Source organism: Carcharodon carcharias, chromosome 20 (assembly GCF_017639515.1).
Source record: "Carcharodon carcharias isolate sCarCar2 chromosome 20, sCarCar2.pri, whole genome shotgun sequence".
Lineage (NCBI taxonomy): Eukaryota > Metazoa > Chordata > Chondrichthyes > Lamniformes > Lamnidae > Carcharodon > Carcharodon carcharias.
Window position 1 is genome coordinate 67,561,532 of NC_054486.1, and position 25,486 is coordinate 67,587,017.

The following is a 25,486-nucleotide window of genomic DNA, read 5'->3' on the forward strand; positions in this document are numbered from 1 at the left end:
AATCATAAACTCTTGAAACCACTTAACATGTGTAAATAAGCATTGTGAAACTAACAGCAGAGACCAGACAGCCTGAGCCATCTTGAGCATTCTGCCTGTATTTATGTAACCACCCATTCAATGTTTTAAGTTATCACGTTCTCTAGGAGGTGAGATCTGGCTTGCTGCCTGTTCATTACTCAGTACTCTGTTGCATACTACATTTCTCTGTAACAAGAACAACAATATGCAATGAATGAATTTTCCATTGTGAGTTTCAGATTGCATCTTGTTATGGCTTTGAGTACAGTAAAATCCCAGAGTTCGTGACTCTTTTCGTGATTTCATTTATCCGCGCAAAGATGATTGTACACACAATCTCCCACTGTGGCCCCAAATCATCGCTTGACCATGACTTAAACAAACTAAAAGCAACAAGTTCTTGTAACAAGCCAGTTCTTTCTGCACGTGTGTGTCTGACACCCACATTGGCAAAAAAGACATGCAGGCTAGCTGTGAGTGAGCACACGTTTATATAGGGGAGAATTTTCACGTCGGCGTTCAGGGGCGGGCCCGGCACGCCGATGCGTAAAATGAAGCATGGTGACATAGGCGTGCATCCCAACGCCACCGCGCATCATTCAGATCTTTCGTTCGACGGGCAGATGCTGGAGGTGGAACTGTCAAAGGCCTATTAAAGCCATTAGGGTACCAATTTAGATAATTAACAGGGCTGCCCATCCAATCTTAAGGTTGGCGGGCAGGAGAAGAGCCCAAGCAGCCTTTGCGTTTTTCAGTAAACCTCATCCACGGGCGGGATGAGGTTGCCTGATGGTTTTTTCAAATCTATAAATATTTTTTGAACAATTCATAAACATGTCCCAACTCATGTGACACTGTCACAACAGGGGACGTCTAAATAATTTTTATTTTTCGTTACTTAAAGATTTCAATATGAACTTAATCACCCTGAGGCAGGTCCATGCTGTCCCCAACTCTCCCTTCTCCCCCAGCCAAGTAGCTGAGTGCTACCGGCCGTGCATCACGCTGGGCGGGCCTTAATTGGTCCACCCACGTAAAATGGCACCCACGCAGGCAGCGATCGGCTCCATACCCGCCCGTGCCCAACTGGCCCACCCAACATGGGGAATATTCTCCCCATAGAGATGTTTGTATAAGCGAGAGAAGGTTAGATAGAAACAGTGTATGTTTCTCTCAATTGTTAGTCTGTCTCTTTGGTTACTCTCGGCTCTTTCTCGAGCCTGGAAACTAATGAAGGTCCCTGTTGTGGTGGCAGCTTCTCGCCTCATCCAAACAGGGGAGGGAGTGTGTGTGTGTGTGAGAGAGAGAGAGAGAGAGAGAGGATTACAGACTCTCTCCATATTGGACAGTAATATGAGGTTTTCAATACCTTGGATAGAGAGAGAGAGGGGGTGAGATAGAGGCCTGGTTCTTTAAACTCCGCTTTCTCATCTCTCTCTCTGTAATGGAAGAGTGAAAGGAATTGGCTCGGGGCTCAGACTGTGCTTTTTGCTTTCGGTTTTCAGTAAACAAACAAGAAAATAAATAATGAGGAAGGGGAGGGGGAAACTGGATCAGAGAGAGAACCGTGTGTAACAGCAAAGGTTCAGCTGGTGCCTTCAGTACATGAAAGTCTCTCAGTAAGAGAGCAAAAGCCCAATTAACATCCAAATTTTGGGATAGCTGGAACCTATCTAATTCACTCCCATTATAAATACGTTCACCATTCACGATTCTGCCCTTTGCAAGAATTCACAGGGACATAACCCCCGCGAGCAGGAGGATTTTACTGAATAGTTTCCCATATAGTAACTTGCCTACCAAACGTTTGAGTCGAGGAAGCATATTGTAATGTCCAGCTATACCTTCGAGTAATGAAGTCTTCAATATTTTTTTCTGGGTGCATTTTCTAGCATAAGTGAAAACATTTATGACTGCAAATACACTCATTGCTTTGTGCCTCAGGCCTTCCTCGGGCAAACTTTTGTTGCATGGCAATCTAATGAGCTGCATGACATAACCCAACTGTGTACCTAATATCTGCATTCATCTCTGCAAGGAGGTGACTGACAGGTACATATATGAACAGGAGCGGGTCATTCAGCCTGTCAAGCCTGCCCCAATTACTCTGTTTTGTAACTGGCCCTATGAGATCTGAATCATGAAGCAACCCAATAGAGACATTGGTTATACTAGGTCCTCACTGAGCTGCCTCCGACCTTTCTTTAGCTCCCACCTCTGTCCCTTCCGTAACCTGTACTACTTTCTCCACATCTCTGAAATCCTCCAGAATGTTTGCCTCTGGGCTTGTTCCTGTTTCAAGGAGTTAAAAAGCAGAATGCAGTCATCACTTCATTCCTACAGAAAACACAAAGGCACAGATAGGGTGTGTGATTTCAATTGTAGAAACAAAAAAAAGACAAATGTAGAAATCAATTGTAGAAACAAGTTATTTTCCCTCAACTTCTAGGCCACCTGTGTAGTATACTGCCCCATCCAATAGTTTTCAGGATCACCCCCTGGTAAGATTACTGTATCAGTTTAGCGTATTGTTCAAGCAAACTGAATAGGCAACTCTAATGCAGATCGATCAGCATCAATGATTAGGTATATATACAGCAGCTACATTTTCACAGTCATGTTCATTTCTCACCTTGACAATTCACTACAAGCTGGACACCTTTTTCCTGATATCCTCCCCACTTCTGTGGGGTATCTAAACGGCATTTATGGCCAAGCCAATGGTCTCCCAAGCCTGCATCAATCTCTGATTAATAGTGGGTCACCCTACCATTGTGTACAGAGTAGTTCTATTACCTTTATTCTCGTGATAATAACTGACAGATTTTCAAATCATGATTTCTGCTGTCTACATGATGTTCTTGTATTTCTGTGAAATTGCAGATTGCACTGGTTTACATAGTGCTACTTATATCAGTTAATTAGTTGTTGGGTTAGTTTAAACAGCGTTTTGCAGATGCTTTTGGGTTTGGTGTGCATTACTTAATGTCCAAGCTTCCAGTCAGCTCATCATGTAACATCACTCTTTCTTGCCTGGCACACAGAAGGATTTTAGCACTGAAGATCTCTGTGAAATACATTAGTCATCTGTAGCAGTAAATGCTGCAGTCTGGTTAAGATTTTGGTCACTTTGTCACCTTCTGAGAGAGAAAACTGTGCTGGATTCCATCTCATCATTATCTACTTAGAAAATAATTATATTTGTGCATGAACACTCTGTGGACAAATGTTATTCCCACTCTTTTTACAGAAAGGAAGAGAAAGAAAGAGAGAAAGACAGGTAGAGAAAGATCAGACAGCTGGATCAATCTGAGATGCTCTAATTTACCTCTTAAGCCCAGGAGCAGCCCACTGCCCATCATCTCAGCTACAAAATTAGATAAGGCAAAAGGCCAGTGCAATGAACTTTTCAGTGATAGTTACCCTGTAAGGAACTAGGGTACTCTTACTTTCGAGAGATGAGATGGCTATGCACTGGAGCTCAAAGACAGTGACAACTGTAGGGGGGATTTTATGGAGACAACAAGAGTAGAAAATGTGGCAAGGGGGTTGATATAATTAGGTGGTAAACAAAATTTCAATTTCTCGTTGGCAGGTTGAGATGTAAGGATAAATCCAGTGGCGTCTTTGCGGCATAACACCAGCCAGTGGCAGGTTCATATTGTAATACGTTTGCATTCCATGAATACTAATTATAATCATGTAGGAAATGACAAAAAGAAAGTGGAAGTGGTGCACAGTTCCAGTTATGACATTGGGAATGCCATGCTGATGACAAAATCCTGGCCACTATGACTACATCTGGTATTGGCTGCATTGGTCCAACCCTATTTTTGCTCAGGGAAAACATTGCTACAATTTCCTTCAAATTATTTAGAATTGACTAGATTATAACTGACCAGATCCCACAAACCTTAAGACGTTTCTCCAGAAATTTGATGCCTCCATCAAGACCGTAGTTGAATTCATATGGAAAGCTCCAGTCACGGACTAGAAATATAAGTGACTGCATATAAAAAAAAAAGAACCTTTAGTATGAGAGTTGTTACACTGGGATACTATGATAGAATATATTCTCCTCTAAATTTAAAACATTTTCAGAAGTCTAAAAAGCAACTATAATGTTAGAAAAGTTCAATCCTGCAAATGATTTAAATCAGTTCATAATTTATACTCAAATGCATCCATCATGAACAAAGAGACAACAAACTGACATATACATGTTGTTTCAGCAATATTTAATCCATTTCGTGCCCCTATTTTAAAATCAATATATTTCTAACTATTTACATAGTAAAATCTTTTAGAATGTAGAAGGATATGATTCTCAATACAGCCATGTCCAAAGCAGAGGCCATGTCCTTCCTGAAGAGAGCAAATCATCCTGCACCATTCTTGCACATACGCTAGTTTGATGGTTCAAAATTAATGTAAGGAAAATCCCCACAGCTGACTTCCAGGCTAGCTGCTCAGCACTGGAGGAAGTGAGACGCGCTGAAATTACTTTTTTTTTAAAGGCCAATAATAAATGGTAATATTAATATTTAATTCAGCAAACTGGTCTTCTGGAACTTTGCAATGTTTAAATATTTACTATTTCTCACCTGAAATGGTTTCTGAAACGTTTCTTCCATAGCTAGTCGCCCATATTCAGTGAAGAGCTGAAGAAGATTAAACAGTGACACTGAAGTGAACAAATTATCCTCACAGAGGTGATGCTACATTGTATAGATTTTATTAGTTGTCCAGATACCTGTAGATGCTGAAGATCATCCTCTTGAATATTTTGTGACAAATTATATACCTGGACAAAGTGAAATAAGAGCTGTTACATTTCTGAAAAATAAGACATGGTAATTGCTTTATTAAGATAAGATAACAAGGAAGTTTATAATGATTTTATCACCATTTTTCAAGTATCACTGAGACTCAATTAATCAGTGATTGGCTGTTGGCTTAAGCATGTCAACACTATGTGAATTCTAGTTATCTAACTGATGAGAATGGCCCTGAAATTAAACAGGGGTCTACTGCTCTTCCATTGATATTCAGGCAAGGTTAGCTACCAGTGCATTGACTTTCACAGCTGAAGCAGTGGGAGTGACTGCCCCTGACATCAAGGCAGCATTTTGCCATCAAGGCATCAAGGAGCCCTAGTAAAATTGAAGTCAATGGGAGTTGTTGGGGGTGGAGGTCGGGGGAGCAGGGGAAATTTCTGCAGGTTGAAGTCATACCTAACACAAAGGAGGATGATCATGGTTGCCGGAGATCAATTATCCCAGCCCCAGGACATCGCTGCAGGAATCCCTCTGGTAGTGCCTGAGGCCCAATCATCTTCATTCAGCTGCTTCATCAATGACCTTCCCTTGATCATAAGATCAGAAGTAGGGAAGTTTACTGATGATCGCACAGTTCAATACAGTTTGCGATTCCTCAGATACATTAAGGCTTGGGCTGGTAAATGGCAAGTAACATTCATGACACAATGACAATCTCCAACAAGACAGACTCTAACAATATTCCCTTAACACTCAAAGGCATTACTATTGATGAATCTCTTGCCGTCAACATCCTGGGGGTTACCATTGATCAGAAACTGAACTGGGCCAGCCATATAAATACTGTGGCTACAGGAGCAGGTCAGAGGCTGGGAATTTTGCAGTAAATAACTCACATCCTGACTCCCCAAAGCCTGTCTACCATCTAGAAGGCACAAGCCAGGAGTCTAATGGAATACTCTCCATTTGTCCAGATAAGCACAATTCAAGTAACACTCAAGAAGTTCAACATCATCCAAGACAAAGCAGCCTGCTTGATTGGCACCCATCTGCCACCTTAAACATTAATTCCCTCTACTACCTTAAACATTCATTCTCTCCACCAGTGGTGCAGAGTGCCAGCAATGAGTACCATCTACAACAAGCATTGCAGCCACACGCCAAGTCTCCTATGGCAGCACCTTCCAAACTCATGACTTCTTTCATCTAGAAGAACAAGGGCAGCAGACGTATAGGAACACCAAGTTCCCCTACCTATCACACACCATCCTGTCTTAGAACTAAATCATTGTTCCTTTGCTGACACTGGGTCAAAATCCTGGAACTCCCTCCCCAACAGTACTGTGGGTGTAGGTATCTAACATAAACTGCAGTGATTCAAGCACCACCTTCTCAAGGGCAATAAGGGATGGGCGATAGATGTTGGCTTTGCCAGTGACATCCACATCCCAAGAATGAATTTTTGAAAAGCAGTGTAGAGAAAGATAGAGGTTAGAAAAAAGAATAGGAATAAAAACTTCAGTAAGATGCCAGAAATTGTCATAGTTCGGGAATATTTTATAACAGAGATTGTCTAAATAAGAGAATACTGTGCACAAGTGTCATGAGATACCAAAAATTAGAAATTGACAGTGTGAATGAAGAATGTATACCAGGATAGTCATTATTGTCAGTGTATATCAAGGATAGATACTGAGAAATACTGTACATCAGAAACTGTCACTGTGAGGGGATAGTGCATACATCAGTAATTGTTACTGCGAATGGATACTGTGCATCAGATATTGTCAGTATGAAAGGATATTCAGCACCACAGATTGAAGGAAAACACTATGCCAGAGAAAATTATACATAAGAATGTGCCAGTGAGTTAGTCAAGTCTATAGGATGCCCTGTGGTGCAATGGTAATATTCCTGCCTCTGGGCCAGGAGTTCCAGGTTCAAGTCCCACACCAGGACTTGGTGGTCATGGAAGGAGCATCATGACACTGTTTGACAGACTGATAATCAGGCTGGAATCTTTCCACCACCTCCCCACTATTCCCCAAAGGGGAAAAGAAAAGTGTGAGTGGAGGTATGCCTTAAAAAAGTCAAGTGCTAATGACAGACTGAGTGTCAGGAATTAGGAACTGTATGCTTTTGTTAATTTAGTAAATATTCCCTCTTCAGGAAACAATTATATTCTGTAACAATTCCATGAAGCACATTCTATGGAACAAAAATACAATAATGTGAGTTAATTTAACCTGCAATTAATTGGATATTAAAAAAATTATTTTAGTTTACATTACTTCCTATCTCCACACCTTATCAGAGTAACTGGTAATAAATATTACCAGTCACTGGTTCTGCAGCTCCCTAAGGGCCTATGAGAAGATTTCAAAGGATTTGCCACCACCCCACCAGCACCTTCTCTCAACATCATCAATCTAATTCCCTGATCAACTCAAATCTTACCACCATCGTACCAGTGATATAACCCACCCAGCCTTTCACCTCTTATGTGAGCCAGCAACTCATACACAAGGTTCAACATTAAAACAAAAATACCAACAATAATTTTAATTCATTCTTCATTGTTTAGATCCAATAATGTTATTATGTAACTGCATTATGTTTGATTTATTACCATTCTCTCACCATGTTCTTTTCCAGCCCATCCACCTTATTTCTGGATGTCACAGGCAGATGGTTCTGTTTGAGCTATGCAGGGATAGATGTTTCCAAAGAGGGAAGGCTCCAGGCATTGGAGGTAGTGGGCAGAATCCCATCAGCTGTATGAAGTTGGCTCTGGAGTCGGAGGGGGTTAACTTTTGAAAGTTGCACGTTGGGTCATCCATCTAACGTGCACCGCCCCCACCAAGCGACAGTGACATTTAAGTGGCTACCTGGAGGGCAAATTGGTGACACTGCTAGGATCTTCTCAACAATGGACAGGGCTCCTGCTGTGCCAAAGCCTGGCAGCGGCCTGGAGGCAGCATCCCAGCGGTGCGGCACATCAGGGGTCCAGAAAAGCCTCCTCTGATTTCCCAGCTACCCATCGAACCGTAGCCATGGCTGCCAGTGGGCCACAGCTGCAGCCCATCCCATCGATGGGGTTCCCGCTCCAAAGAGATGGCCTGGCAACTGAGGCCGCACTTATTTTTTAACCATTTTTTGAAGTCTTCTGATAGTACTGCCATCTTCTAGGGCCCTCAACTTCCCTCACTGCCTTGGGCACTCTGATTGGCCTGCCAGCCTGCATAGCTCACCTGTTGTCTCTAATGGGACAGGGCTCTTGGAGGCAGCCATTCATTTGGCTGCTTCCAGGAAGATCAGGAAGATCGGAGACGGTGAGGCCCCTGGGTATCGGGGACGGTGAAGGCTCCGGGTATCGGAGACTATGAGGATTCCGGGTATCGGAGACGGTGAGGATTCCGGGTATCGGAGACAGCGAGGATTCCGGGTATCGGAGACGGTGAGGATTCCGGGTATCGAAGACGGTGAGGATTCCGGGTATCGGGGACGGTGAGGCCTCTGGGTATCGGGGACGGTGAGGGCTCCGGGTATCAGAGACGATGAGGATTCCGGATATTGGAGACGGTGAGGATTCCGGGTATCGGAGACAGTGAGGACTCCGGGTATCGGAGACGGTGAGGATTCCGGGTATCGGAGACGGTGAGGATTCCGGGTATCGGAGACGGTGAGGGCTCCGGGTATCGGAGACGGTGAGGATTCCGGGTATCGGAGACGGTGAGGGCTCCGGGTATCGGGGACGGTGAGGGCTCCGGGTATCGGAGTTGGTGAGGGCTCCGGGTATCGGAGACGGTGAGGATTCCGGGTATCGGAGACGGTGAGGGCTCCGGGTATCGGGGACGGTGAGGGCTCCGGGTATCGGAGACAGTGAGGGCTTTGAGTGTGAATGCTCCGATAAATACTTCACTGCTTCTTCTGCAGCACTGAAAGTGTTGGTCCCATCTGGTACCGCCTACTGAGGAGAAGTTGAATTTTCAGCAATGAAATTCAAAGAAACAAAGTTTTCGAGCCAAGATGAACGTTGACTGTGAATGTGAATGTGTGCTTGTTGAAGATATCTCTATGTCTGGCAGAACTGTTATATAGCACCAACCACAAGTTTCACACTTAATAGATGAAACAAAAAGGATTAATACTAGTTTAATTACATAACTAAGAATAGTATTTTTATTGCATAACCAGTGTTTATACAGATAATATAGTTGTGTTGCGTTATAAGGGTCTATGGACAAGAAGTGGATTTTCAGAAGCATAAAGGTGCTGAATCCCTTGTCTGTGGAATAGTAATTGCACTACTTGGATATGTATAAACATATTTCAATGACACTTAAACTGCTTGTGCACTTTATAATTACTACATAGTCTACTGCTGGTGGATGAAAGTTTATTTAGTTTTGCCTATACAAATTAGATTTAATGATTTTTCAATATTTTTGAGCTGGGGTTAATCTGAATAATTATGGGCTGAACTAACTGCACAAAGGGTTGGGAGAGACAGATAGCAGGGAGGTAAGAAAAAATAAGGATGTGATCTGAGTAACAGGGAATGTAATAAGATCCAAATCAGATTGACAGCACATGTACATGAACACACAAAGCATGGTAAATAGAGTAGGTCAGTTGCAGGTGCTAATGGCCACACGGGAATATGATGATGTGGCAATAACAGAGTCCTGGCTCAACAACACGTTCAAAATATTCCTGAATACTGAGCATTCAGGAAAGTTACGGGGGGAAAGAAAGGAGGAGGGATGGCAGTATTGATTATGGAGAATGTTACAGTGCTGGAGACAGGGGATGTCTTAGAGGGGTCAAGGACATAATCTATTCGGGTACAGTTAAGGAACAATAGAGGCATTATTCAACTACTGGGTGCATTCTATTGGCCACTGACTAGTGAGAAAAATATCGGTGAAAAAAGGTGCAAGGGAATTACAGAAAGGTGCAAAAACTATGGGGGAGGTTTTAATTAACCTAATACGGATGGGATCATAATAGTTAAAGGGCAGAGAGGAAGAAGAGTATCTAAAGGGGAGGATTTTCCCCCTGTCGGGGGCGAAGTTGAATTGTGGGTCCGCGCAGGCGCGCCTTTGATTGGTGCCCTCCAATCAGGGACACAGTGCCATTCTCCGTGGGCGGGCCAATTAAGGTCCGCCCAGCGCGACATCCGCATAGAAGTGCTATGTGCTCCCTGTGCGGGCCGGGGAGAATCCCTAAACCCGAGAGTGCACTCTTTCACGCATGCACACGGAAGAGCGCACCCATCTCCCTGAGGCTAAAGTGCTGCATCAGGGAGATCAGCTGTTCTTATTAAATACTGTTAATATTAAAAATAGAAAAAAAAAAATTCCTGACATGTCCCCTCATGTGACACGAGTTGGGACATGTCCATAATTTTTTTTAAACTTTAATAAAATCTTTTAAAACCTACATGAAACCTCTTCCCGCCTATGGATGAGACTTCATGCTTTTTCTAATTCCTGCCAGGGCTCCTGGCCTGCCCACTAACCTTAAGGTTGGATGGGCAGGTCCATTAATTGGATAAATGACTCTGTTGATGGCCTCAATTGGTCTTTGACAGGTCTGCAGGTGCACAGCTGATTTTGACGAGCCCCAGAAAATTTAAACGGGGCGCAGTGACGTCGGGAGTTCCGCCTGACGTCAATCCTGCCCAAAGTGTGCTCAGGAGAATTTTCTACATCAGTATGTTTCCAGTCCAATATGGAAGGCAGCATTACTGTATTTGGTTCCAGGTAATGAGGTGGGACAAGTGGATCAAGTGTCAATAGGGAACACTGAGGGCACAGTGAACATTGTATCATAAGGTTTAAGTTAGCAATGGAAAGGACAAGAAGCAAACCGGAGCAAAAGTTGGTGGGTGGGTGATTTTTGATGGGGTGAGAAGGATCTGGCCAAGATAAATTGGAATCAAAGATTAGTAGGCAAAACTGTAACTGATCAAAGGGTTGCCTTTAAAGCAGAGATAATTTGGTGCAGTCAGGCTTTTTTCTCACAAGAGGGAATGGTGGGACAAGCAAAGGTAGAGTTTACTTTACTTACCTGAATGACGAAAAAGAAAGAGAGTAAGATAAAGCAGAAAAAGGATGAAGGGTCATTCGGACTCGAAACGCTAACTGTGCTCCTCTCCGCAGATGCTGCCAGACCTGCTGAGTTTTTCCAGGTATTTTTGTTGTTGTTTCAGAAATAGGATGTGTTTGACAGGTGTTAGGTGGATAACACAAGTGAGAAACATAGAGAGTTCAGAGGGGAAGTGAAAAATTAATAAGAGGAGCAAAGAAGCAGTATGAGAAGACACTGACAACTAAAACAAAAGTGAATTCCAACATATTCTATAGGCATATAAATTGTAAAAGGTTGATAAAAGGAGGAATGGGGCTGATTGGGGATCAAAATGGGATTTACGCATGGTGGCAGAGGGCATGGCAGAAGTACTGACAACATTGAGACCTTATGAAGGAAGGAGATGCTGTCAAAGTCGTAGTGAAAGAGGAGCTAGTTGATAAATTGGATGCACTAAAAATTGAAAAAGGGAGGTATTAGAAAGGCTAGCTGTACTTCAAACTGATAAGTCACCAGGACCAGATCAAATACATCTGAGGGTATGAAGGGAAGTAAGCTGGAAATTGTTGAAGCACTGGCAATAATCTTCTAAATTCAATTATGCATTCACTTTGTATACTGTGAGGAAAATGCATTTGTTGCAGAGCAAAGCATTTTTGTCACTCTGGCCCCTCCAGTTGCAGTACCATATCTTTTGCAGTCCACTATGCAGGTAATGGCAGGAACTGACTTCATATGATGTTGGATTCAAAACATAATTTTAAGGCCATGCATTTTCTATCACCAATGTGTTAGGTAATCAACACAATTATCTTGCTTTTTATTATTTTTACCTCTGATTTTTTATATGATTGGGAGGACTTGGCCACCTCTGTTCTGAGGAGGACTAAAGTCATTTTCTTCGAGCTGCTTATTTAAGTTTTAGTGTACCACATGAAAATGTGCAGAAAGCTAATTTAATTCAAGGAATGCATAATTATTTCACAGAATACGATAATGAATCCAATAAATAGAAGAATGATGCTGCAAGGTGCTCACATAGTTGTGTCGGCATTCATGCCAGCACACTACAGTTTTCCCTTTAATTTCTCCATTTTTGAAACTATTCAAAAGGTCAGAATACCAAATTGCAGAACCAGATTCTCCTACCTGCATTGAACTTATCATGGTGCTAAGTGCAAATACTGTAGCAGAATCTCTAAGAGTTGATTGACTGTCAAATGTCCCTTGGGTGTCCATCAGCAGCACTGCAACCTGCAAATGAGACAGAACTGTCCATGACCTTTAAAAGGCAGGCAAATGACAATATTACCATTATTGTATACCTAACCCTGCAAAAGAAGATAAACTCTACAGATGTATGAGCACAATTGCAAAGATGATTAACTTAGTCCCTCTGATTAGAAAAAGAAAACTGAAAACTTAAATAGTGCATTTCAAAGAAAATGTTCACTGTGACTCAATCATTTCATTATGGGTAGAAATTTCCCCCCTGTTAGGGGGGTTGTGCGGGGGTGAACCTCATTGGCGCTCCTGATTGGGGCCGCGCCACCATTTTACGTGAGCGGGCCAATTAAGGCCCGCCCAGCATGACGTGCCCCAGAAGCACTGAGCACTCCCTGTGGGGGCAGGGGGGGTGGAGATTCCCTGAGTCGGGGCCTGTGCTCTTTTGCACACACAGAAATCTCCCATTAGTTTAAGGTTTAAAAATCTAAATAAAGAAAAGGAAATATTTTAAGACATGTCTCCTCATGTGACAGTGTCACGTGAGCAGGGATATGTTCATGAATTTTGATAAAAAGTTTTATTTAATTAATGAAACCTTCATGAAACCTCATCCCGCCCGTAGATGAGGTCCCAAGAAAAATGCGAAGGCCGCCTGGGCTCTTCACTTGCCCGCCAACCTTAAAGTTGGACGGGCAGCCCTGTTAATTGTTTTAATGACTCTTTAAATGGCTTTAATAGGCCTTTGACAGCTCGGTGGGGGCGCATCTGAGTTGGCTGCGGGCCCGCCGAACTGGAAATATAAATGACGCGCAGAGAAATCAGAATGCCTGCCCAACGTCACCGCTCGTCATTTTACGCAACGGCAAGCGGGCCCCGCCCCTGCTCGCTGTCCCGAAAATTCTTCCCTATATCTCTGCTTACATAAAGGATTCATTAAATATACTTTGCAACCCAATAATTGTAAAAACACCAAAAATAACAAGACGATTACAAATTCTGATTACTCTTCTGTATACTGATTGCTCTTAACATTTTAAGTTGAAATAAAATCAGCAAATGCTGGAAACGTACAACTGGATGGTCAGTGTATGAAAACAATGGCTGATGTTTAGGCAAGACTCCAAATTAGAACTCTTCTATCCCACCCGAAACACGAATCTGCCTTTTACAGATCATGATTAGCCGACCATTTCGAGCATTTTCTGTTTTTCTCTTATTTCTGACTTTTACCATTCATGGCTCATAGCATTGATAAAGTTGAATTTTCATATCTATAAACAAGCTGCTCTTGAACCAGGTTTCTTCACACCAAGGAAGGGAAAAAAAATATGTAAAGTTCTGTTCTATGGCTCTATTCAATTCACAAATGAAACTTCCAAAGAAGAAGTGAAGCATTATTTTATTAGTGACCAACACATCCCAAGGCAATTTGAGAATTACCACACGATCTGAAGTTGTCATGCTACCTAATCCTGTGAAGAGGTGGGAAGGTGGAGCACAAAGGGCTGCACAGTTAACCCGAGACAAATGACCTGCTTCTGTACTGTAAGTTCTATGTAATTCTTTATCTTGTTTCTCTGTTCTCACCTTCTCTCCATTAGGTTTGTCCACCAGAAACACTTCACTCCATATCTGAATCCCAGTTGTTTCTCGCTCTGATCCTCCACGCCAGGAGAAACCAGTCAAAGGCTCATCATAATGACCTAACCAGGCATTGCGATCCTAAATAAGAGAAATAAAAGATTTGACATAAAATTTGCATACAAATACCACGTAATCTTTTGGGTTACTGCCATTGCAAATACAATTCTAGTCAAAATTCAAATGACTCTTAAATTTGAGAGTATGTTAATTATTCAGCTAGAAGAGAGATACTCAAAAGAATTAAACCCTCCTGCCTCTACAATTTTGTGGAAAATGGCTTGCAGCGATATAATCTTCCTCCAGTCAGCCTCTCTTACTTGCTGATGTCTCGGTCTTGGTCAATGTCTTCAGAAGGACAGTTGATCAAATTTTCAAGACTATCTGCCTCTTTGGGGTCCCTTGCCACCACATCTGATGCAGCATGCCTGCTGGGATTTGTATTCTTCAACTGGTGGGTAGCGGGAATCAAATTGGGAGCTCAACATGCATAGCAACTGACAGCCAACCCAAGGAATAGACTGAGATTGAGTTTCAGGCACATCCAGGGTGGGTAGAAGAGCAGAGCCCTGCCCTTTGTGAAACAGTCCCATTAAGGTTCAATACGCAATATATTTTAATGAATTCCAGATGCAATTTTCCAAAGTTACTCTACATAAAGTCCATTTTGAATGGACAAAGGAGGTTCAAAGTGCAATGGATGTGGCCCGGCATTTCCCTCACTCTACCATTACCTCCAAGCCTGGTTCAATTTGCAGTGCATGAGAGCTTGCCAGGCACAGCACCAGGTATACTTAAAAATGAGGTGCAACCTAGCGAAACTGCAACACAGGCCTATATGCATGCTAAACAGCATGTGATAGAGCAAAGCAATTTCACAACCAACAAATCAGATCAAAGTTCTGCAGTCCTGCCACATTCAGTCATGTATTATGGTGGACAATTAAACAGCTAACCAAAGAAGAAGTTCCACAAACATCCCTATTCTTAGTGCAGGGTGATTGACTCTGAGCGAGTAAAATAATGGATATTTCAACATGGGTACATCTGCTGAGACCTTAGGAGTGGTATTGGGGGTACAGCTGAGACGTTGGGAGGAGAGGGTGTACAGGTTAGGGGGTTCAAGAACTTGAGCGCAGACAGGAAGCAGAGGGGGTTAGAAGGGGTGCATGATACTACCGGCACAGCTGTGGGACCTACCCCAAGTCTGATGCTACTGGCTGTTCGTACCCTACTGTCACCCACCGAACAGCCCCAACACACACGCAGACATAAAGCTAGCACAGACAGAAGAAATCCAGGACAAAACACAGCCTGGGAAGGCCTGAGCCGGGACGCAGGACAAAAAGTCAAATTACGGGAGAGTCCCAGAAAATCCCCTGCCTCAATAACGGGGGAGCCCAGCACATCAGTGCAAAAGACAAGGTTGAAGCATTTGCAACTACCTTCAGCCAGAAGTGCCAAGTGCATAATCCATTGTGGCCTCTTCCTGAGGTCACTGAATCTCAGATGTCAGTCTTGAGCCAATTTAATTTGCTTCATGTGATACCCAGAAACAGCGGAAGGCACTGTATAATGCAAAGACAATTGGCCATGACAAAATCTTTCCCATAGTACTGAAGACTTTTGTTCCAGAACAAAACATACCCCTGGCAAAGCTTTCCATGTACAACACTGGCATCTGCCCAATAATGTGGATCCTTGCCCAGGTATATCCCGTCCTCAAAAAGCAGGGCAAATCCAATCCAGTTAATTACTGCAGCGGATAACTCATCTCCTGACTCCCCAAAACCTGTCTACTATCTACAAGGGACAAGTCAGGAGTATGATGGAATACTCTCCACTTGCCTGGATGAGTGCAGCTCCAACAACAATCAAGAAGCTTGACACCATCCAGGACAAAGCAGATCACTTGGCTGACACCCCATCCACCACCTTAAACATTCACTTCTTCAACCACTGACACACAGTTAGCAGCAGTGTGTGCTATATACAAGATGCGCTGCAACAACTCACCAAGCCTCCTTCAAAAGCACCTTTCAAACCCGTGACCTCTACCACTTTGAAGGACAAGGGCTGCAGATACATGGGAACACCACCACCCACAAGGCACACACCATCCTGACCTATACCTACAGCATATTCGGCAGCAGTTGAAAAAGAAAGTTCCCCACCACATTCTCAAGGGCAATAAGGGATGGGCAACAAATGCTAGCCTTGTCAGTAATGCTTGGATCCCATGCTTGGATTAAAAACATCGTAAAGAGGAACAGGTTTGGTTGCAATGTTTACCGTAGATTTTTAAATTTAAGAGTTACTTCATTTTTGAATTTTTTATTAATGAATGAACTTGTGGAACTTTTATTTACTCGTTATGATAAGTTTGGTTCAAAACAATCACAAAGAAGTCAATTTTTGTGTGCTAATCACCAGGAAACAGACTTTTACTTACAAAACTTCAGCAGAAAAGAAACAGGGTAAAAAAAAGAGGGTGCGTGAAATAGAGTTCTAAAAATATCAGCTTTTATGTGAGCTGAGAGAGTCATTAGGCAACTAGATGCAGAGTCCTGTAGTAGGCAGCAGGTGAAGGTACGATTGGGGTTGGTTTTGATGCACCCCAAATACAAGGGGAGGGATGATTTCTGGCTCTCTGAAAAATGAGCAGCCATCAATTATGATGTAGTGGCACACATCCATCCGAAGTCCACCTGAGGCAACTTTCAGGTAGGCTAGGTAGTGAATTGAAAACAGGCCGATAAGCTGCTTAAATGTGCAAATTGGGGTCCCATGCTAATTGTTGGACCTCATTTCTAACTTTAAGATACAAGTAGGCATAGTGCGCACCACGTACACATTGCCTACTTTTACCAGAAAGTGAGCAACCTAACGAGCAGTCTTGAAGGGGCTGCAGGGAGGTGCCCACAAAACCAGAGGGAATTTTTAACTTTTATTTGGTTGAGCCAGGAGGAGCTTGCCACTGCTGCCTCCTGACACATCACCCCCCAACCACAGCTCCATCCCACCATGACTACATCTCACCCTTCCCAGGGCTGACGTGCTGAGCAGGTCAGCATGAGAGCTGACTAATTTCCCACCCTGCACAATCATCAAGTTGTAGTTGGGAGCCCTGCTGCAGGTTCTGCTTGCCAGCAACAGATAACAGAGTTCAAAATGTCTCATGCCAGAAAGCAAGGAGGTGCAGTGCAGGTGCACCACCAATTTTGGTGTCATCCTTGGCTCAGAGGTAGCATTCTTGCCTCTGAGTCAGACGGTTTTATGTTCATGCCCCACTCCAGAGGCTTGAGTACATAATACAGGCTGACACTGAGGGAGTGTGACATTCTCAGGGCAGAATCTTCTCTTCAGCATGTGGGGGCGGACCCCGCACGCCAACATGTAAAATGACATGTGGTGACATCAGCCATGCATCCTGATGTCACCACGCCTCATTCTGATCTTCCATTCGGCGAGCATGCACCGGAGTCGGCTGCACGCCCGCCAAACTGTCAAAGGCCTGTTAAGGCTACTAATACACCACTTAAACTAATTGACGGGCAGGTGAGGTGCCCAGGCGGCCTTCGCATTTTTCTTATTAGTTTAGGTTTCATTAAATAAATAAAAGATTTTTTTGACAATTCATAAACATGTCTCAGCTCATGTGACACTGTCACATGAGGGGACATGTCTGAATAATTTTAATCTTTCCTTTTTTTCAATTATTAAAATTGAACTTAATCTCCCTGGGGCACAGAGCTGCCTCAGGGAGATTTCTGCGCTCTTTCACGCCCAGACCCCAACTCTCCCTCCTCCCCCCGCCCACAGAGGTAGCACTAAGTGGTACCAGGCACGTGTCATGCTGGGCAGGCCTTAATTGGTCCACCCACCTAAAATGGTGGCACGCAGCCAATCGCGGGCAACAATCAGCTCCGCACCCGCCCGCGCCCAATCCGAACCAGCTCGCCCGACAGGCAGAAGATTCTGCCCTCAGAGATGCTGATTTTTGGATGAGATGTTAAACTGAGGGCCTGTTTGCCCTCTCAGGTGGATGTAAATAATCCCATGACAATGTTTGTAGACACGTTTTCCCCATGTGTCCTGGCCAATATTTACTTCTCAATTAACATCACTAAAGAGAAAGAGATCATTTGGTTATTATCATATTGCTGTCTGTGGGACCTTGTTATGTCAAAATTAACTGCTGCATTCCTACATTACACTAATAGCTACACTTGAAAAATTACTTCATTAGCTGTAAAGCATTTTTAGGACATCCTAAATTTCATGCAGCTTCCACTGAAGTAATGTTGGGTGATTGGAAATATCTCTCCCCAGCCCCCTCCATGTTCAATCTCATGATTTCCGTATTATCTTCTAAATGATGAGAAGTGTGGAACAGTGGGGAGGCAGAAGTAATTAGGGATCCAAGTACAGAAATTACTAAAAATTTGTGCAAGGTACAAGGATTATTAAAAGGGTACTGGAATGTTTGCATTCATATCAAGAGGGTTTGAATATGAAAAGGTGGAAGGTATGCTTTAGTCGTTATGATGATCTGGTTGGAGCACATCTGGAGTACCATGTTCTGTTCTGGACACCGTATTTCAGTAAGGAAACGTAAGTTGTGGGGAAGTGGTTGGCGGGGGCGGGAGCAGCAGGCATGGTGCAGATTCACCAGAATAATGCCAGGGCTAAAAATGTTAATTTATGAGGGCAGGTTGCATAGACTAATCTCATATTCTCTTGAGTATAAATGAATAATAGGTGATTTAATTGAGGTGTTTCAAATGATTACAGGATTAAAGGGTAGAAAGAGAGAAACTATTTCCTCTCAAAGGAAAATCTAAAACACAGGGTGTAACCTTAAGATTGGAGCTTGACCACTCAAAGGTGATGTCAGGAAACGCTTCTTCACCTGAAGAGAATTGGAAATCTGGAACTCTATTTCTCCAAAGAGTTGTTATGGCTAGGTCAATTGAAAACTTCAAAGGTGAATGAATGGATTATCTAAAGAGTATTAAAGAGCTTGGGACCAAGGAAGGTAAATGTTGTTGAAACATGTATCAACCACAATCAAACTGAATGGTGGAGCTTGAGGGGCTGAATGGCCATCTTTTCTTCCTGTGCTTCTGTCCCTCTCTATTAAAATGTGGCTGGCCAAAGGTTCTAAGCATTGTTCAAACATGTTCCAAGCGTTCCTTCTCCACAATTGGCAGGTTATTAATCCTGCTGCCTCTACTTTGTAAATTGTGTACACAGTGCTGTTCTGCCCATGAAAATTGCAAATGGAGTCCTACAACTAGAGTAGGGTCATAATTTGTATATTTAAGCCGGTCATGAATCAATAGCAGAAAATTTTGCTGTCATTGGATGTTCACATGCAATTTAACTCTCAGCATCACATGGATATTTCAGGCTACAAATAACTTATGTGGTTTACCTACATAGCAGCAAAGATTGCGGGGAATCTGATTTGGGGCAAGATTTTCCCTTCGTCGGTTGTGTGTGCCTGGGAACGGCTGAGAAATGGACCACTGCCAGCAGTTGGGCCCAACCACGACTTCACACTGGCTGGCCAATCAATGGTAAGCCAGCGTGAAATGTACGCTGAGAACCTCAGCGCTGCTGGGGGTGGGGGGAGTGCAAGCACTAAAGTCTGCACATGGGCATGGGTGCAGGTACGGAGCTGCCTCAGGGAGCTGAAGAATTTTACAATGAAGAATTAAGATTTTAAAAATAAGGGAAACATGTCCCACATGAAAAGTCACATGAAAAGGGACATATCAAAAATGATGTTCAAAATGTTTATATTCTTTTAATTACTGTTGGAAACCTCATCCCGCCCGTGGATGAGGTTTCCTAATAAATGCAAAGGCCACCTGGTCTATTCGCCCGCCTGCCAACCGTAGGGTTGGATGGGCAGCAAAAAATACAAATCAATTGGTAGTTTAATGGCCTTAATAGGCCTCTCAATTACCGGCGAGCACTCTGCCGAGTCTTGCACACACCCACCAACCGAAATACTGTGCAAGTGCACAATGATGTTGGGGCACTCGCCCAACGTCACCCTGCACTATTTTGCTCCTGAACGGGTCGGGCGCGCGCCCGCCCTCAGGACTTAAAATTCTGCCCAATGATACAGCAGAGAAAAGTCAGCCCACAGAAATAATTCTGAGAGATGAGGGTGAGGTTTTCTTTGCCATTTTTTTAAACCATAAAATTCACTGTCCAAACATACAAAAGCAGGATTTATTATTATTGTGGATAGATAGAGCCCAGTGTTCTACAGTTCTTCCCTTTCAGCAAACATATCCACTGGGCCAGTCTGAGAAACAAACCAGAAAACCTGATGTTTGAACGCTTAATTATTGTTTTTTCGTGATCATGGCATTGTAACACATGAGCTGTAAACATATAAAACTGTTTGGGTCAGTGAAACAAAATTAGAATTTGTCCAAAAACAAACCTTTTTTCTTTGTAGCAAGTGTTAAAGAGTGAATAGTATTTTATGAAACTTCTCTAATCACATGTTCAAATTCTACTGGATGGAATGGTCCTTTTTCATCAAGTGTTTTATTAGGATTCCTTTATATAGATGTGATATGATCACAGTGAGTCTTTATTAATGTAATCCAGAATCTTATGTGAAGTAGTTAATATGACAAACAACATTCCAAAGGCTTGTCAGACAGGCTGAGTTCCTACTGCAGCTTGCTGCAAAAACAAGGTTGCTTTGTTTGCAAGTATTGAGTCAAGGGAGGTGGAAAAACAGGGTTCCTGTTTCTGACTGCTGTCCAGTGGCTTCATCTAACAAATGAACATGCAAATGCTGGATGGGGCAAGATAGAGCTTGGATGTGACACACCCTTTGCAAAACTGAAAGCAATTACTGTCTAGACAAATTAAAACTGGTTCGTTGCAAATGATGCTTCACCACCCAATGTCTCAGTGCTTTCGGAAAAAGAGGGAAAACAAAACTGGAGGCTGGTGAAATAGAGGCCCAGAGCTTACAGAAAGCAGTGAAGAAGAGATGTACACCACTGACTGCATTTAAAAGTACATTTTTACCTTTTACGTAGGCTGCAGCGGGAACTTGGTCTCCCAACTGCAGTGTGGATCCACTGGCAAGGTAAGTAGAGAGACCTCGTGGTGACTTGCAATTCCAGCAAAGTTACATCTCCTTTGACATTGTGAGCTACAGACATTCCCCTTGAGGTCTGCCTTCAGCTCAATGGCAGATAAATCTTTATAATTATTTGAGTTCTTTTCTTTAATCTATTTTTAATTGTAGCTCCCCAGCCCTACAACCCGGCACTTCTCCGACAGTGGGACTAGGGAGCTGGGGTGGGGTTAGGGTCTGGGACCACAAGATCTGGACTATTGTTTGCTATTAAATTCCCTACACTATTCAGCTGACAAAATAGCCCAGTGTCGATTTTAAAAAAGCTAACTGGCAGTGTCCTCTTCATCATTTCTGAGTAGAACAAGTAGAATTCCACTAGACAATTAGATAATTTTTAGTTCATTTCATCCAAGTAACTTGAGTGCATCCATTTGAGTTTCCTCCTCAATTAATTCTGGTAAATTTTTTAGATATTTCTAAAGATTTGATTACTTTGTGTATTGTTTAAACATACATTAGCAATGTTTCTTACTGACAGAACTACCTACAACGGACTGCAGTGGTTCAAGAAGGTTACTTACCATCTTCTTCTCAAGGGTGATCAGGGAGGGGCAATAAATGCTGGCCTTGCCAGTGACATCCATATCCCGTGAAAGCATACTTTTAAAAAATCATGTTTAATGTTTCAATTTTTCAAATAATTGGTACTCAGGCCAGCTCGTACATCTGTAGCTTCAGCTATTTCATGCCCCTCTAACAACAGGTAACAAATCAACTATGTACAAATACCGGTGGTATGCTGAGTATTATAGAGTGCATAGAGTTGCCGTGGAAGCTTGACTTGTAATAATTGTGTGATTTACTGCTTCTGTGGGAATCTATCCAATTCTATTTGATTGTACAGGATGTACTGTGCGATCAATCAGCCTTATTGAGAATTGGCTATAAAAAGGATCAACAACTCCTAAAATGACTGCAAGAACAAAAGGCCAGATTTTCTGTCTGTATGCACATTCAACTAGAAGTCAGACAGTATGGAAAGAACGTCAGAACAGGAGCAGGTCATGCAGCTCCTCGAGTTCTCACCCAACCTGAGATGTGTTTCTAAAATCCTACACTGTTTAAAGGTTACGCTTTGGCGTGTCAAGGCAACAAGTTTTTTTTCTTTCCTTAGTTCACAATATCTGAAAGGAGTTCAGAAGTGCAAAGAACATTTTGTTTTCCCTAGAAGCGATGAAATAAATTCTGCTATAAGGCAGGAAGCATAGAGAGGTCTCCATTTGGGACAGAGTGGCATAAAACCGACAGGTAATCTGCATATGGAAATGGCAGCAAGTGTTACCTGCGAAATAACACAGTAAATCGACTGGGAAATTTAAGGCAATGAAACAGAAGAAATTTAGTAGGTTAACCAGGTCAGCTAAGGTGGAAGAAATCATTACCATCTTCCAGTAATTCAGTGTCCTATGCATGCACAGCACTTACAATTGCCTCCTCCTCGTCATAATGAGCAGAATTTTGCCCTTGATGGGCGGGTGGGCCCCACTGGCTCGGCGGCGGGCAGGCAGCCAATCGCCGCTGCCGAAACGGGCACCGCTGCCATTTTAAGTGGCGGGCCAATTAAGGCCCGCCCGGCAGGCCGACCGACGGGAAGCGCTTTGCGCTTCCTGTGCAGGGGGGAGGGATTCCCCAACTATCAGAGTGCACTCTTTTGCGCATGCACACGAAAGAGCGCACATCTCCCTGAGACTGCTGCCTCCGGGAGAGGGCTGACAGTGTTTGAAACTTTAAAAACAGAAAAATAAAAAAATTATTAACATGTCCCCATCATGTGACAATGTCACACGAGATGGGACATGTTAATAAATATCACAAAAACTTTATTAAATTTTTTTAAAACAGACATGAAACTTCATCCCGTCGGTGGATGAGGTTTCATGTTTTTTCAGAAGCCCACTGGGGCTCCTGGCCTGCCCGCCAGCCTTAAGGTTGGACAGGCAGGGCTTTTAATTGGTTTACCTACCCTGTCAATGGCCTCAATTGGCCATCAACAGGTCGGCCGACAGACAGCTAATCTCGCTGTCCCCTTGCCTTCCTGAATATTTAAATGGGGCGGGATGATGTTGGGGGTTTCCCCCGACGTCATCCCGCGTCATTTTCACCCCCAGCTCAAAATTCAGCCTAATGTCTTGAAATGCTTTCAGGCTGGCCATAAGTGCCCATTATGCTGCACTATTGGCTTGTGGAATTGTTCTTTTACGTGAATCTTTGCATGATTCAGTCCCATGATAATTCTTCAAAGTAATGTAGCTGCATGGTGCATAAATGCATCAAAATACTCACTTTGGGCTGCAGACTGACACTTGGGTAACACTCTACATGACCATGAAGTTGCAATTCTCCTTTTTAAGAACATAAGAACAATCCACATGGCCTGTCTAGACTGCTCTGCCGTTCATTAGGATTGTGGCTGATCTTTGGCTTCAACTCCACTTTTCTGCCCACTCCCCCTATCCCTTCTCTCCCTGAGAGACTAAATAACTATCTATCTCAGCCTTAAATATATTCAATGACGGTGCATCACAACCCTCTGGGGTAGAGAATTCCAGAGATTCACAACCCTTTGAGTCAAGAAAATTCCCTTCATGTCAACCCTAACTCTACTTGCAGAGGAAGACAGGAATGGCCAGCAGCAAGAGCATGGTTGCAACTGGTACAGAAAATGGTGTTGTCACTCAGGACAGATCCAGATCCTACTGCCAACCATCTCCAATGTCTCAATCACATGGGCCAGCCTGTCAATGCAGTCAGTAATGCAAGTATCCCAGCTGCCCAATCATTAGACACACATAGAAAATACACAGAGGTCTAAGTTAGGTTTGTGTGTAAATGTATCAAGTGTGCTCACAGACACACAGCAAGCAATCCTTCCAAGCACCAGAATGGGCTTAACAGAACATACATTGCATAGTGTTATATGCACGGTACCCTAAGATTGCATTAAATGTATCCGCAAAATGAAATCAGTAGACAGACTGAAGAATGGGACAATAAAAGGGCTAAAAGCCTTAGATATTCCATAACAAGCTTCTCTTAAAAGCTAGAATAGCAGAGGCGGTTAAAGCCAGAGTCCCACGGATAGCTCATTAGGAACATAATCATGTAACTCCCTAAAATGCAAAGAGACAGAGGGGTTAAGGAAATGAATTTTCCATCTGATGTACCTGGATTTTACAGCTCCTGTAATCTGAGGTAGTCAAGGATTATAACATGACTGTTTGAGATTGATACCAAAAAAAGAGGTGAATTCATCTGAATTTTGTGCCACTGAGGTTGGTCAAAAAAAATGGAATGGTCAATTGAATGGAAAGGATTTTCTTTAAAAATCAAAAGATTTATATGAGAGTGTATTAAAGAGTTCAGAGCCTCTTTTCCTTTCCTTAGTTCTTGTTATTTTGAATGCAAAATGGTTTCTCTTTCATTAAAAATAAGTGCATCTCTGACTGTGAGAGATAGAGAGAGGGTGGGGTGGGAGGGATGGAATATGCTGTACTATACAGACCCAGCAAATGTGTGTGTGTCACTTCAATGTATACATTTCCTAAAGATCAAGGGAGTTTAGATTTAAGCCAAAACAAAAACAAAAATACCTGGAAAAACTCAGCAGATCTGGCAGCATCTGCGGAGAGGAACACAGCTAAGGTTTCAAGTCCGAATGACCCTTCAACAAAACTAAGTAAAAATAGAAAAGAGGTGAAATATAAGCTGGTTTAAAGGGGGGTGGGACAAGTAGAGCTGGATAGAGGGCCAGTGATAGGTGGAGATAACCAAAAGATGTCACAGACAAAAGGACAAAGAGGTGTTGAAGGTGGTGATATTATCTAAGGAATGTGCTAATTAAGGGTAGAAAGCAGGACAAGCAAGGTACAGATAGCCCTAGTGGGGGTGGGGTGGGGTGAAGGAATCAAAAAAGGCTAAAAGGTAGAGATAAAACAATGGCTGGAAATACATTTAAAAATAATGGAAGTAGGTGGGAAAAGAAAAATGCTTTTTCACTTGCACTTCCCTCAATTTAGTCTACTGCATTCATTGCTCCCAATGTGGTTTCCTCTACAATGGAGGGACGAAAAGCAGACTGGGTGACCGCTTTGCAGAACACCTTCGGTCTGTCCGCAACAATAACCCATACCTCCCTGTCGCTTGCCATTTCAACACTCCACCCTGTTCTCATGCCCACATGTCCGTCCTTGGCTTCCTGCATTGTTCCAGTGAAGCTCAATGCAAACTGGAGGAACAGCACCTCATCTTCCGACTAGGCACTTTACAGCCTTCTGGACTGAATATTGAGTTCAACAATTTTAAATCATGAACTCTCTCCTCCATCCCCACCCCTTTTCCGATTTCCGCCCCCCCACCACTTCTTTTTCCAATAATTTATATAGATTTTTCTTTTCGCATTTATTTCCATTCATTGTTTTATCTCTACGTTTTAGCCTTTTTTGATTCCTTCACCCCACCCCACCCCCACTAGGGCTATCTGTACCTTGCTTGTCCTGCTTTCTACCCTTAATTAGCACATTCCTTAGATAATATCACCACCTTC

At 43.0% G+C, this 25,486-nt stretch overlaps 1 protein-coding gene across 4 annotated transcripts in view; it reads right to left on the reverse strand.

Annotated features, from left to right (window-relative positions):
* Positions 1–25,486, reverse strand: part of atl1 (atlastin GTPase 1) — an 82,929-nt gene that overhangs the window by 16,756 nt on the left and 40,687 nt on the right. For all 4 annotated transcript variants that reach the window (XR_005946261.1, XM_041214264.1, XM_041214263.1 and 1 more), the window contains exons 3-7: positions 13,710–13,844; positions 12,045–12,149; positions 4,775–4,825; positions 4,626–4,682; positions 3,935–4,027 (exon numbers count right to left, since the gene is read on the reverse strand). Coding sequence is in view for 3 of the 4 variants with exons in the window: in XM_041214264.1 (XP_041070198.1) it covers positions 3,935–4,027; positions 4,626–4,682; positions 4,775–4,825; positions 12,045–12,149; positions 13,710–13,844 (441 nt within the window). In the remaining variant the exon portion in view is untranslated. The remainder of the gene's footprint in view (positions 1–3,934; positions 4,028–4,625; positions 4,683–4,774; positions 4,826–12,044; positions 12,150–13,709; positions 13,845–25,486) is intronic.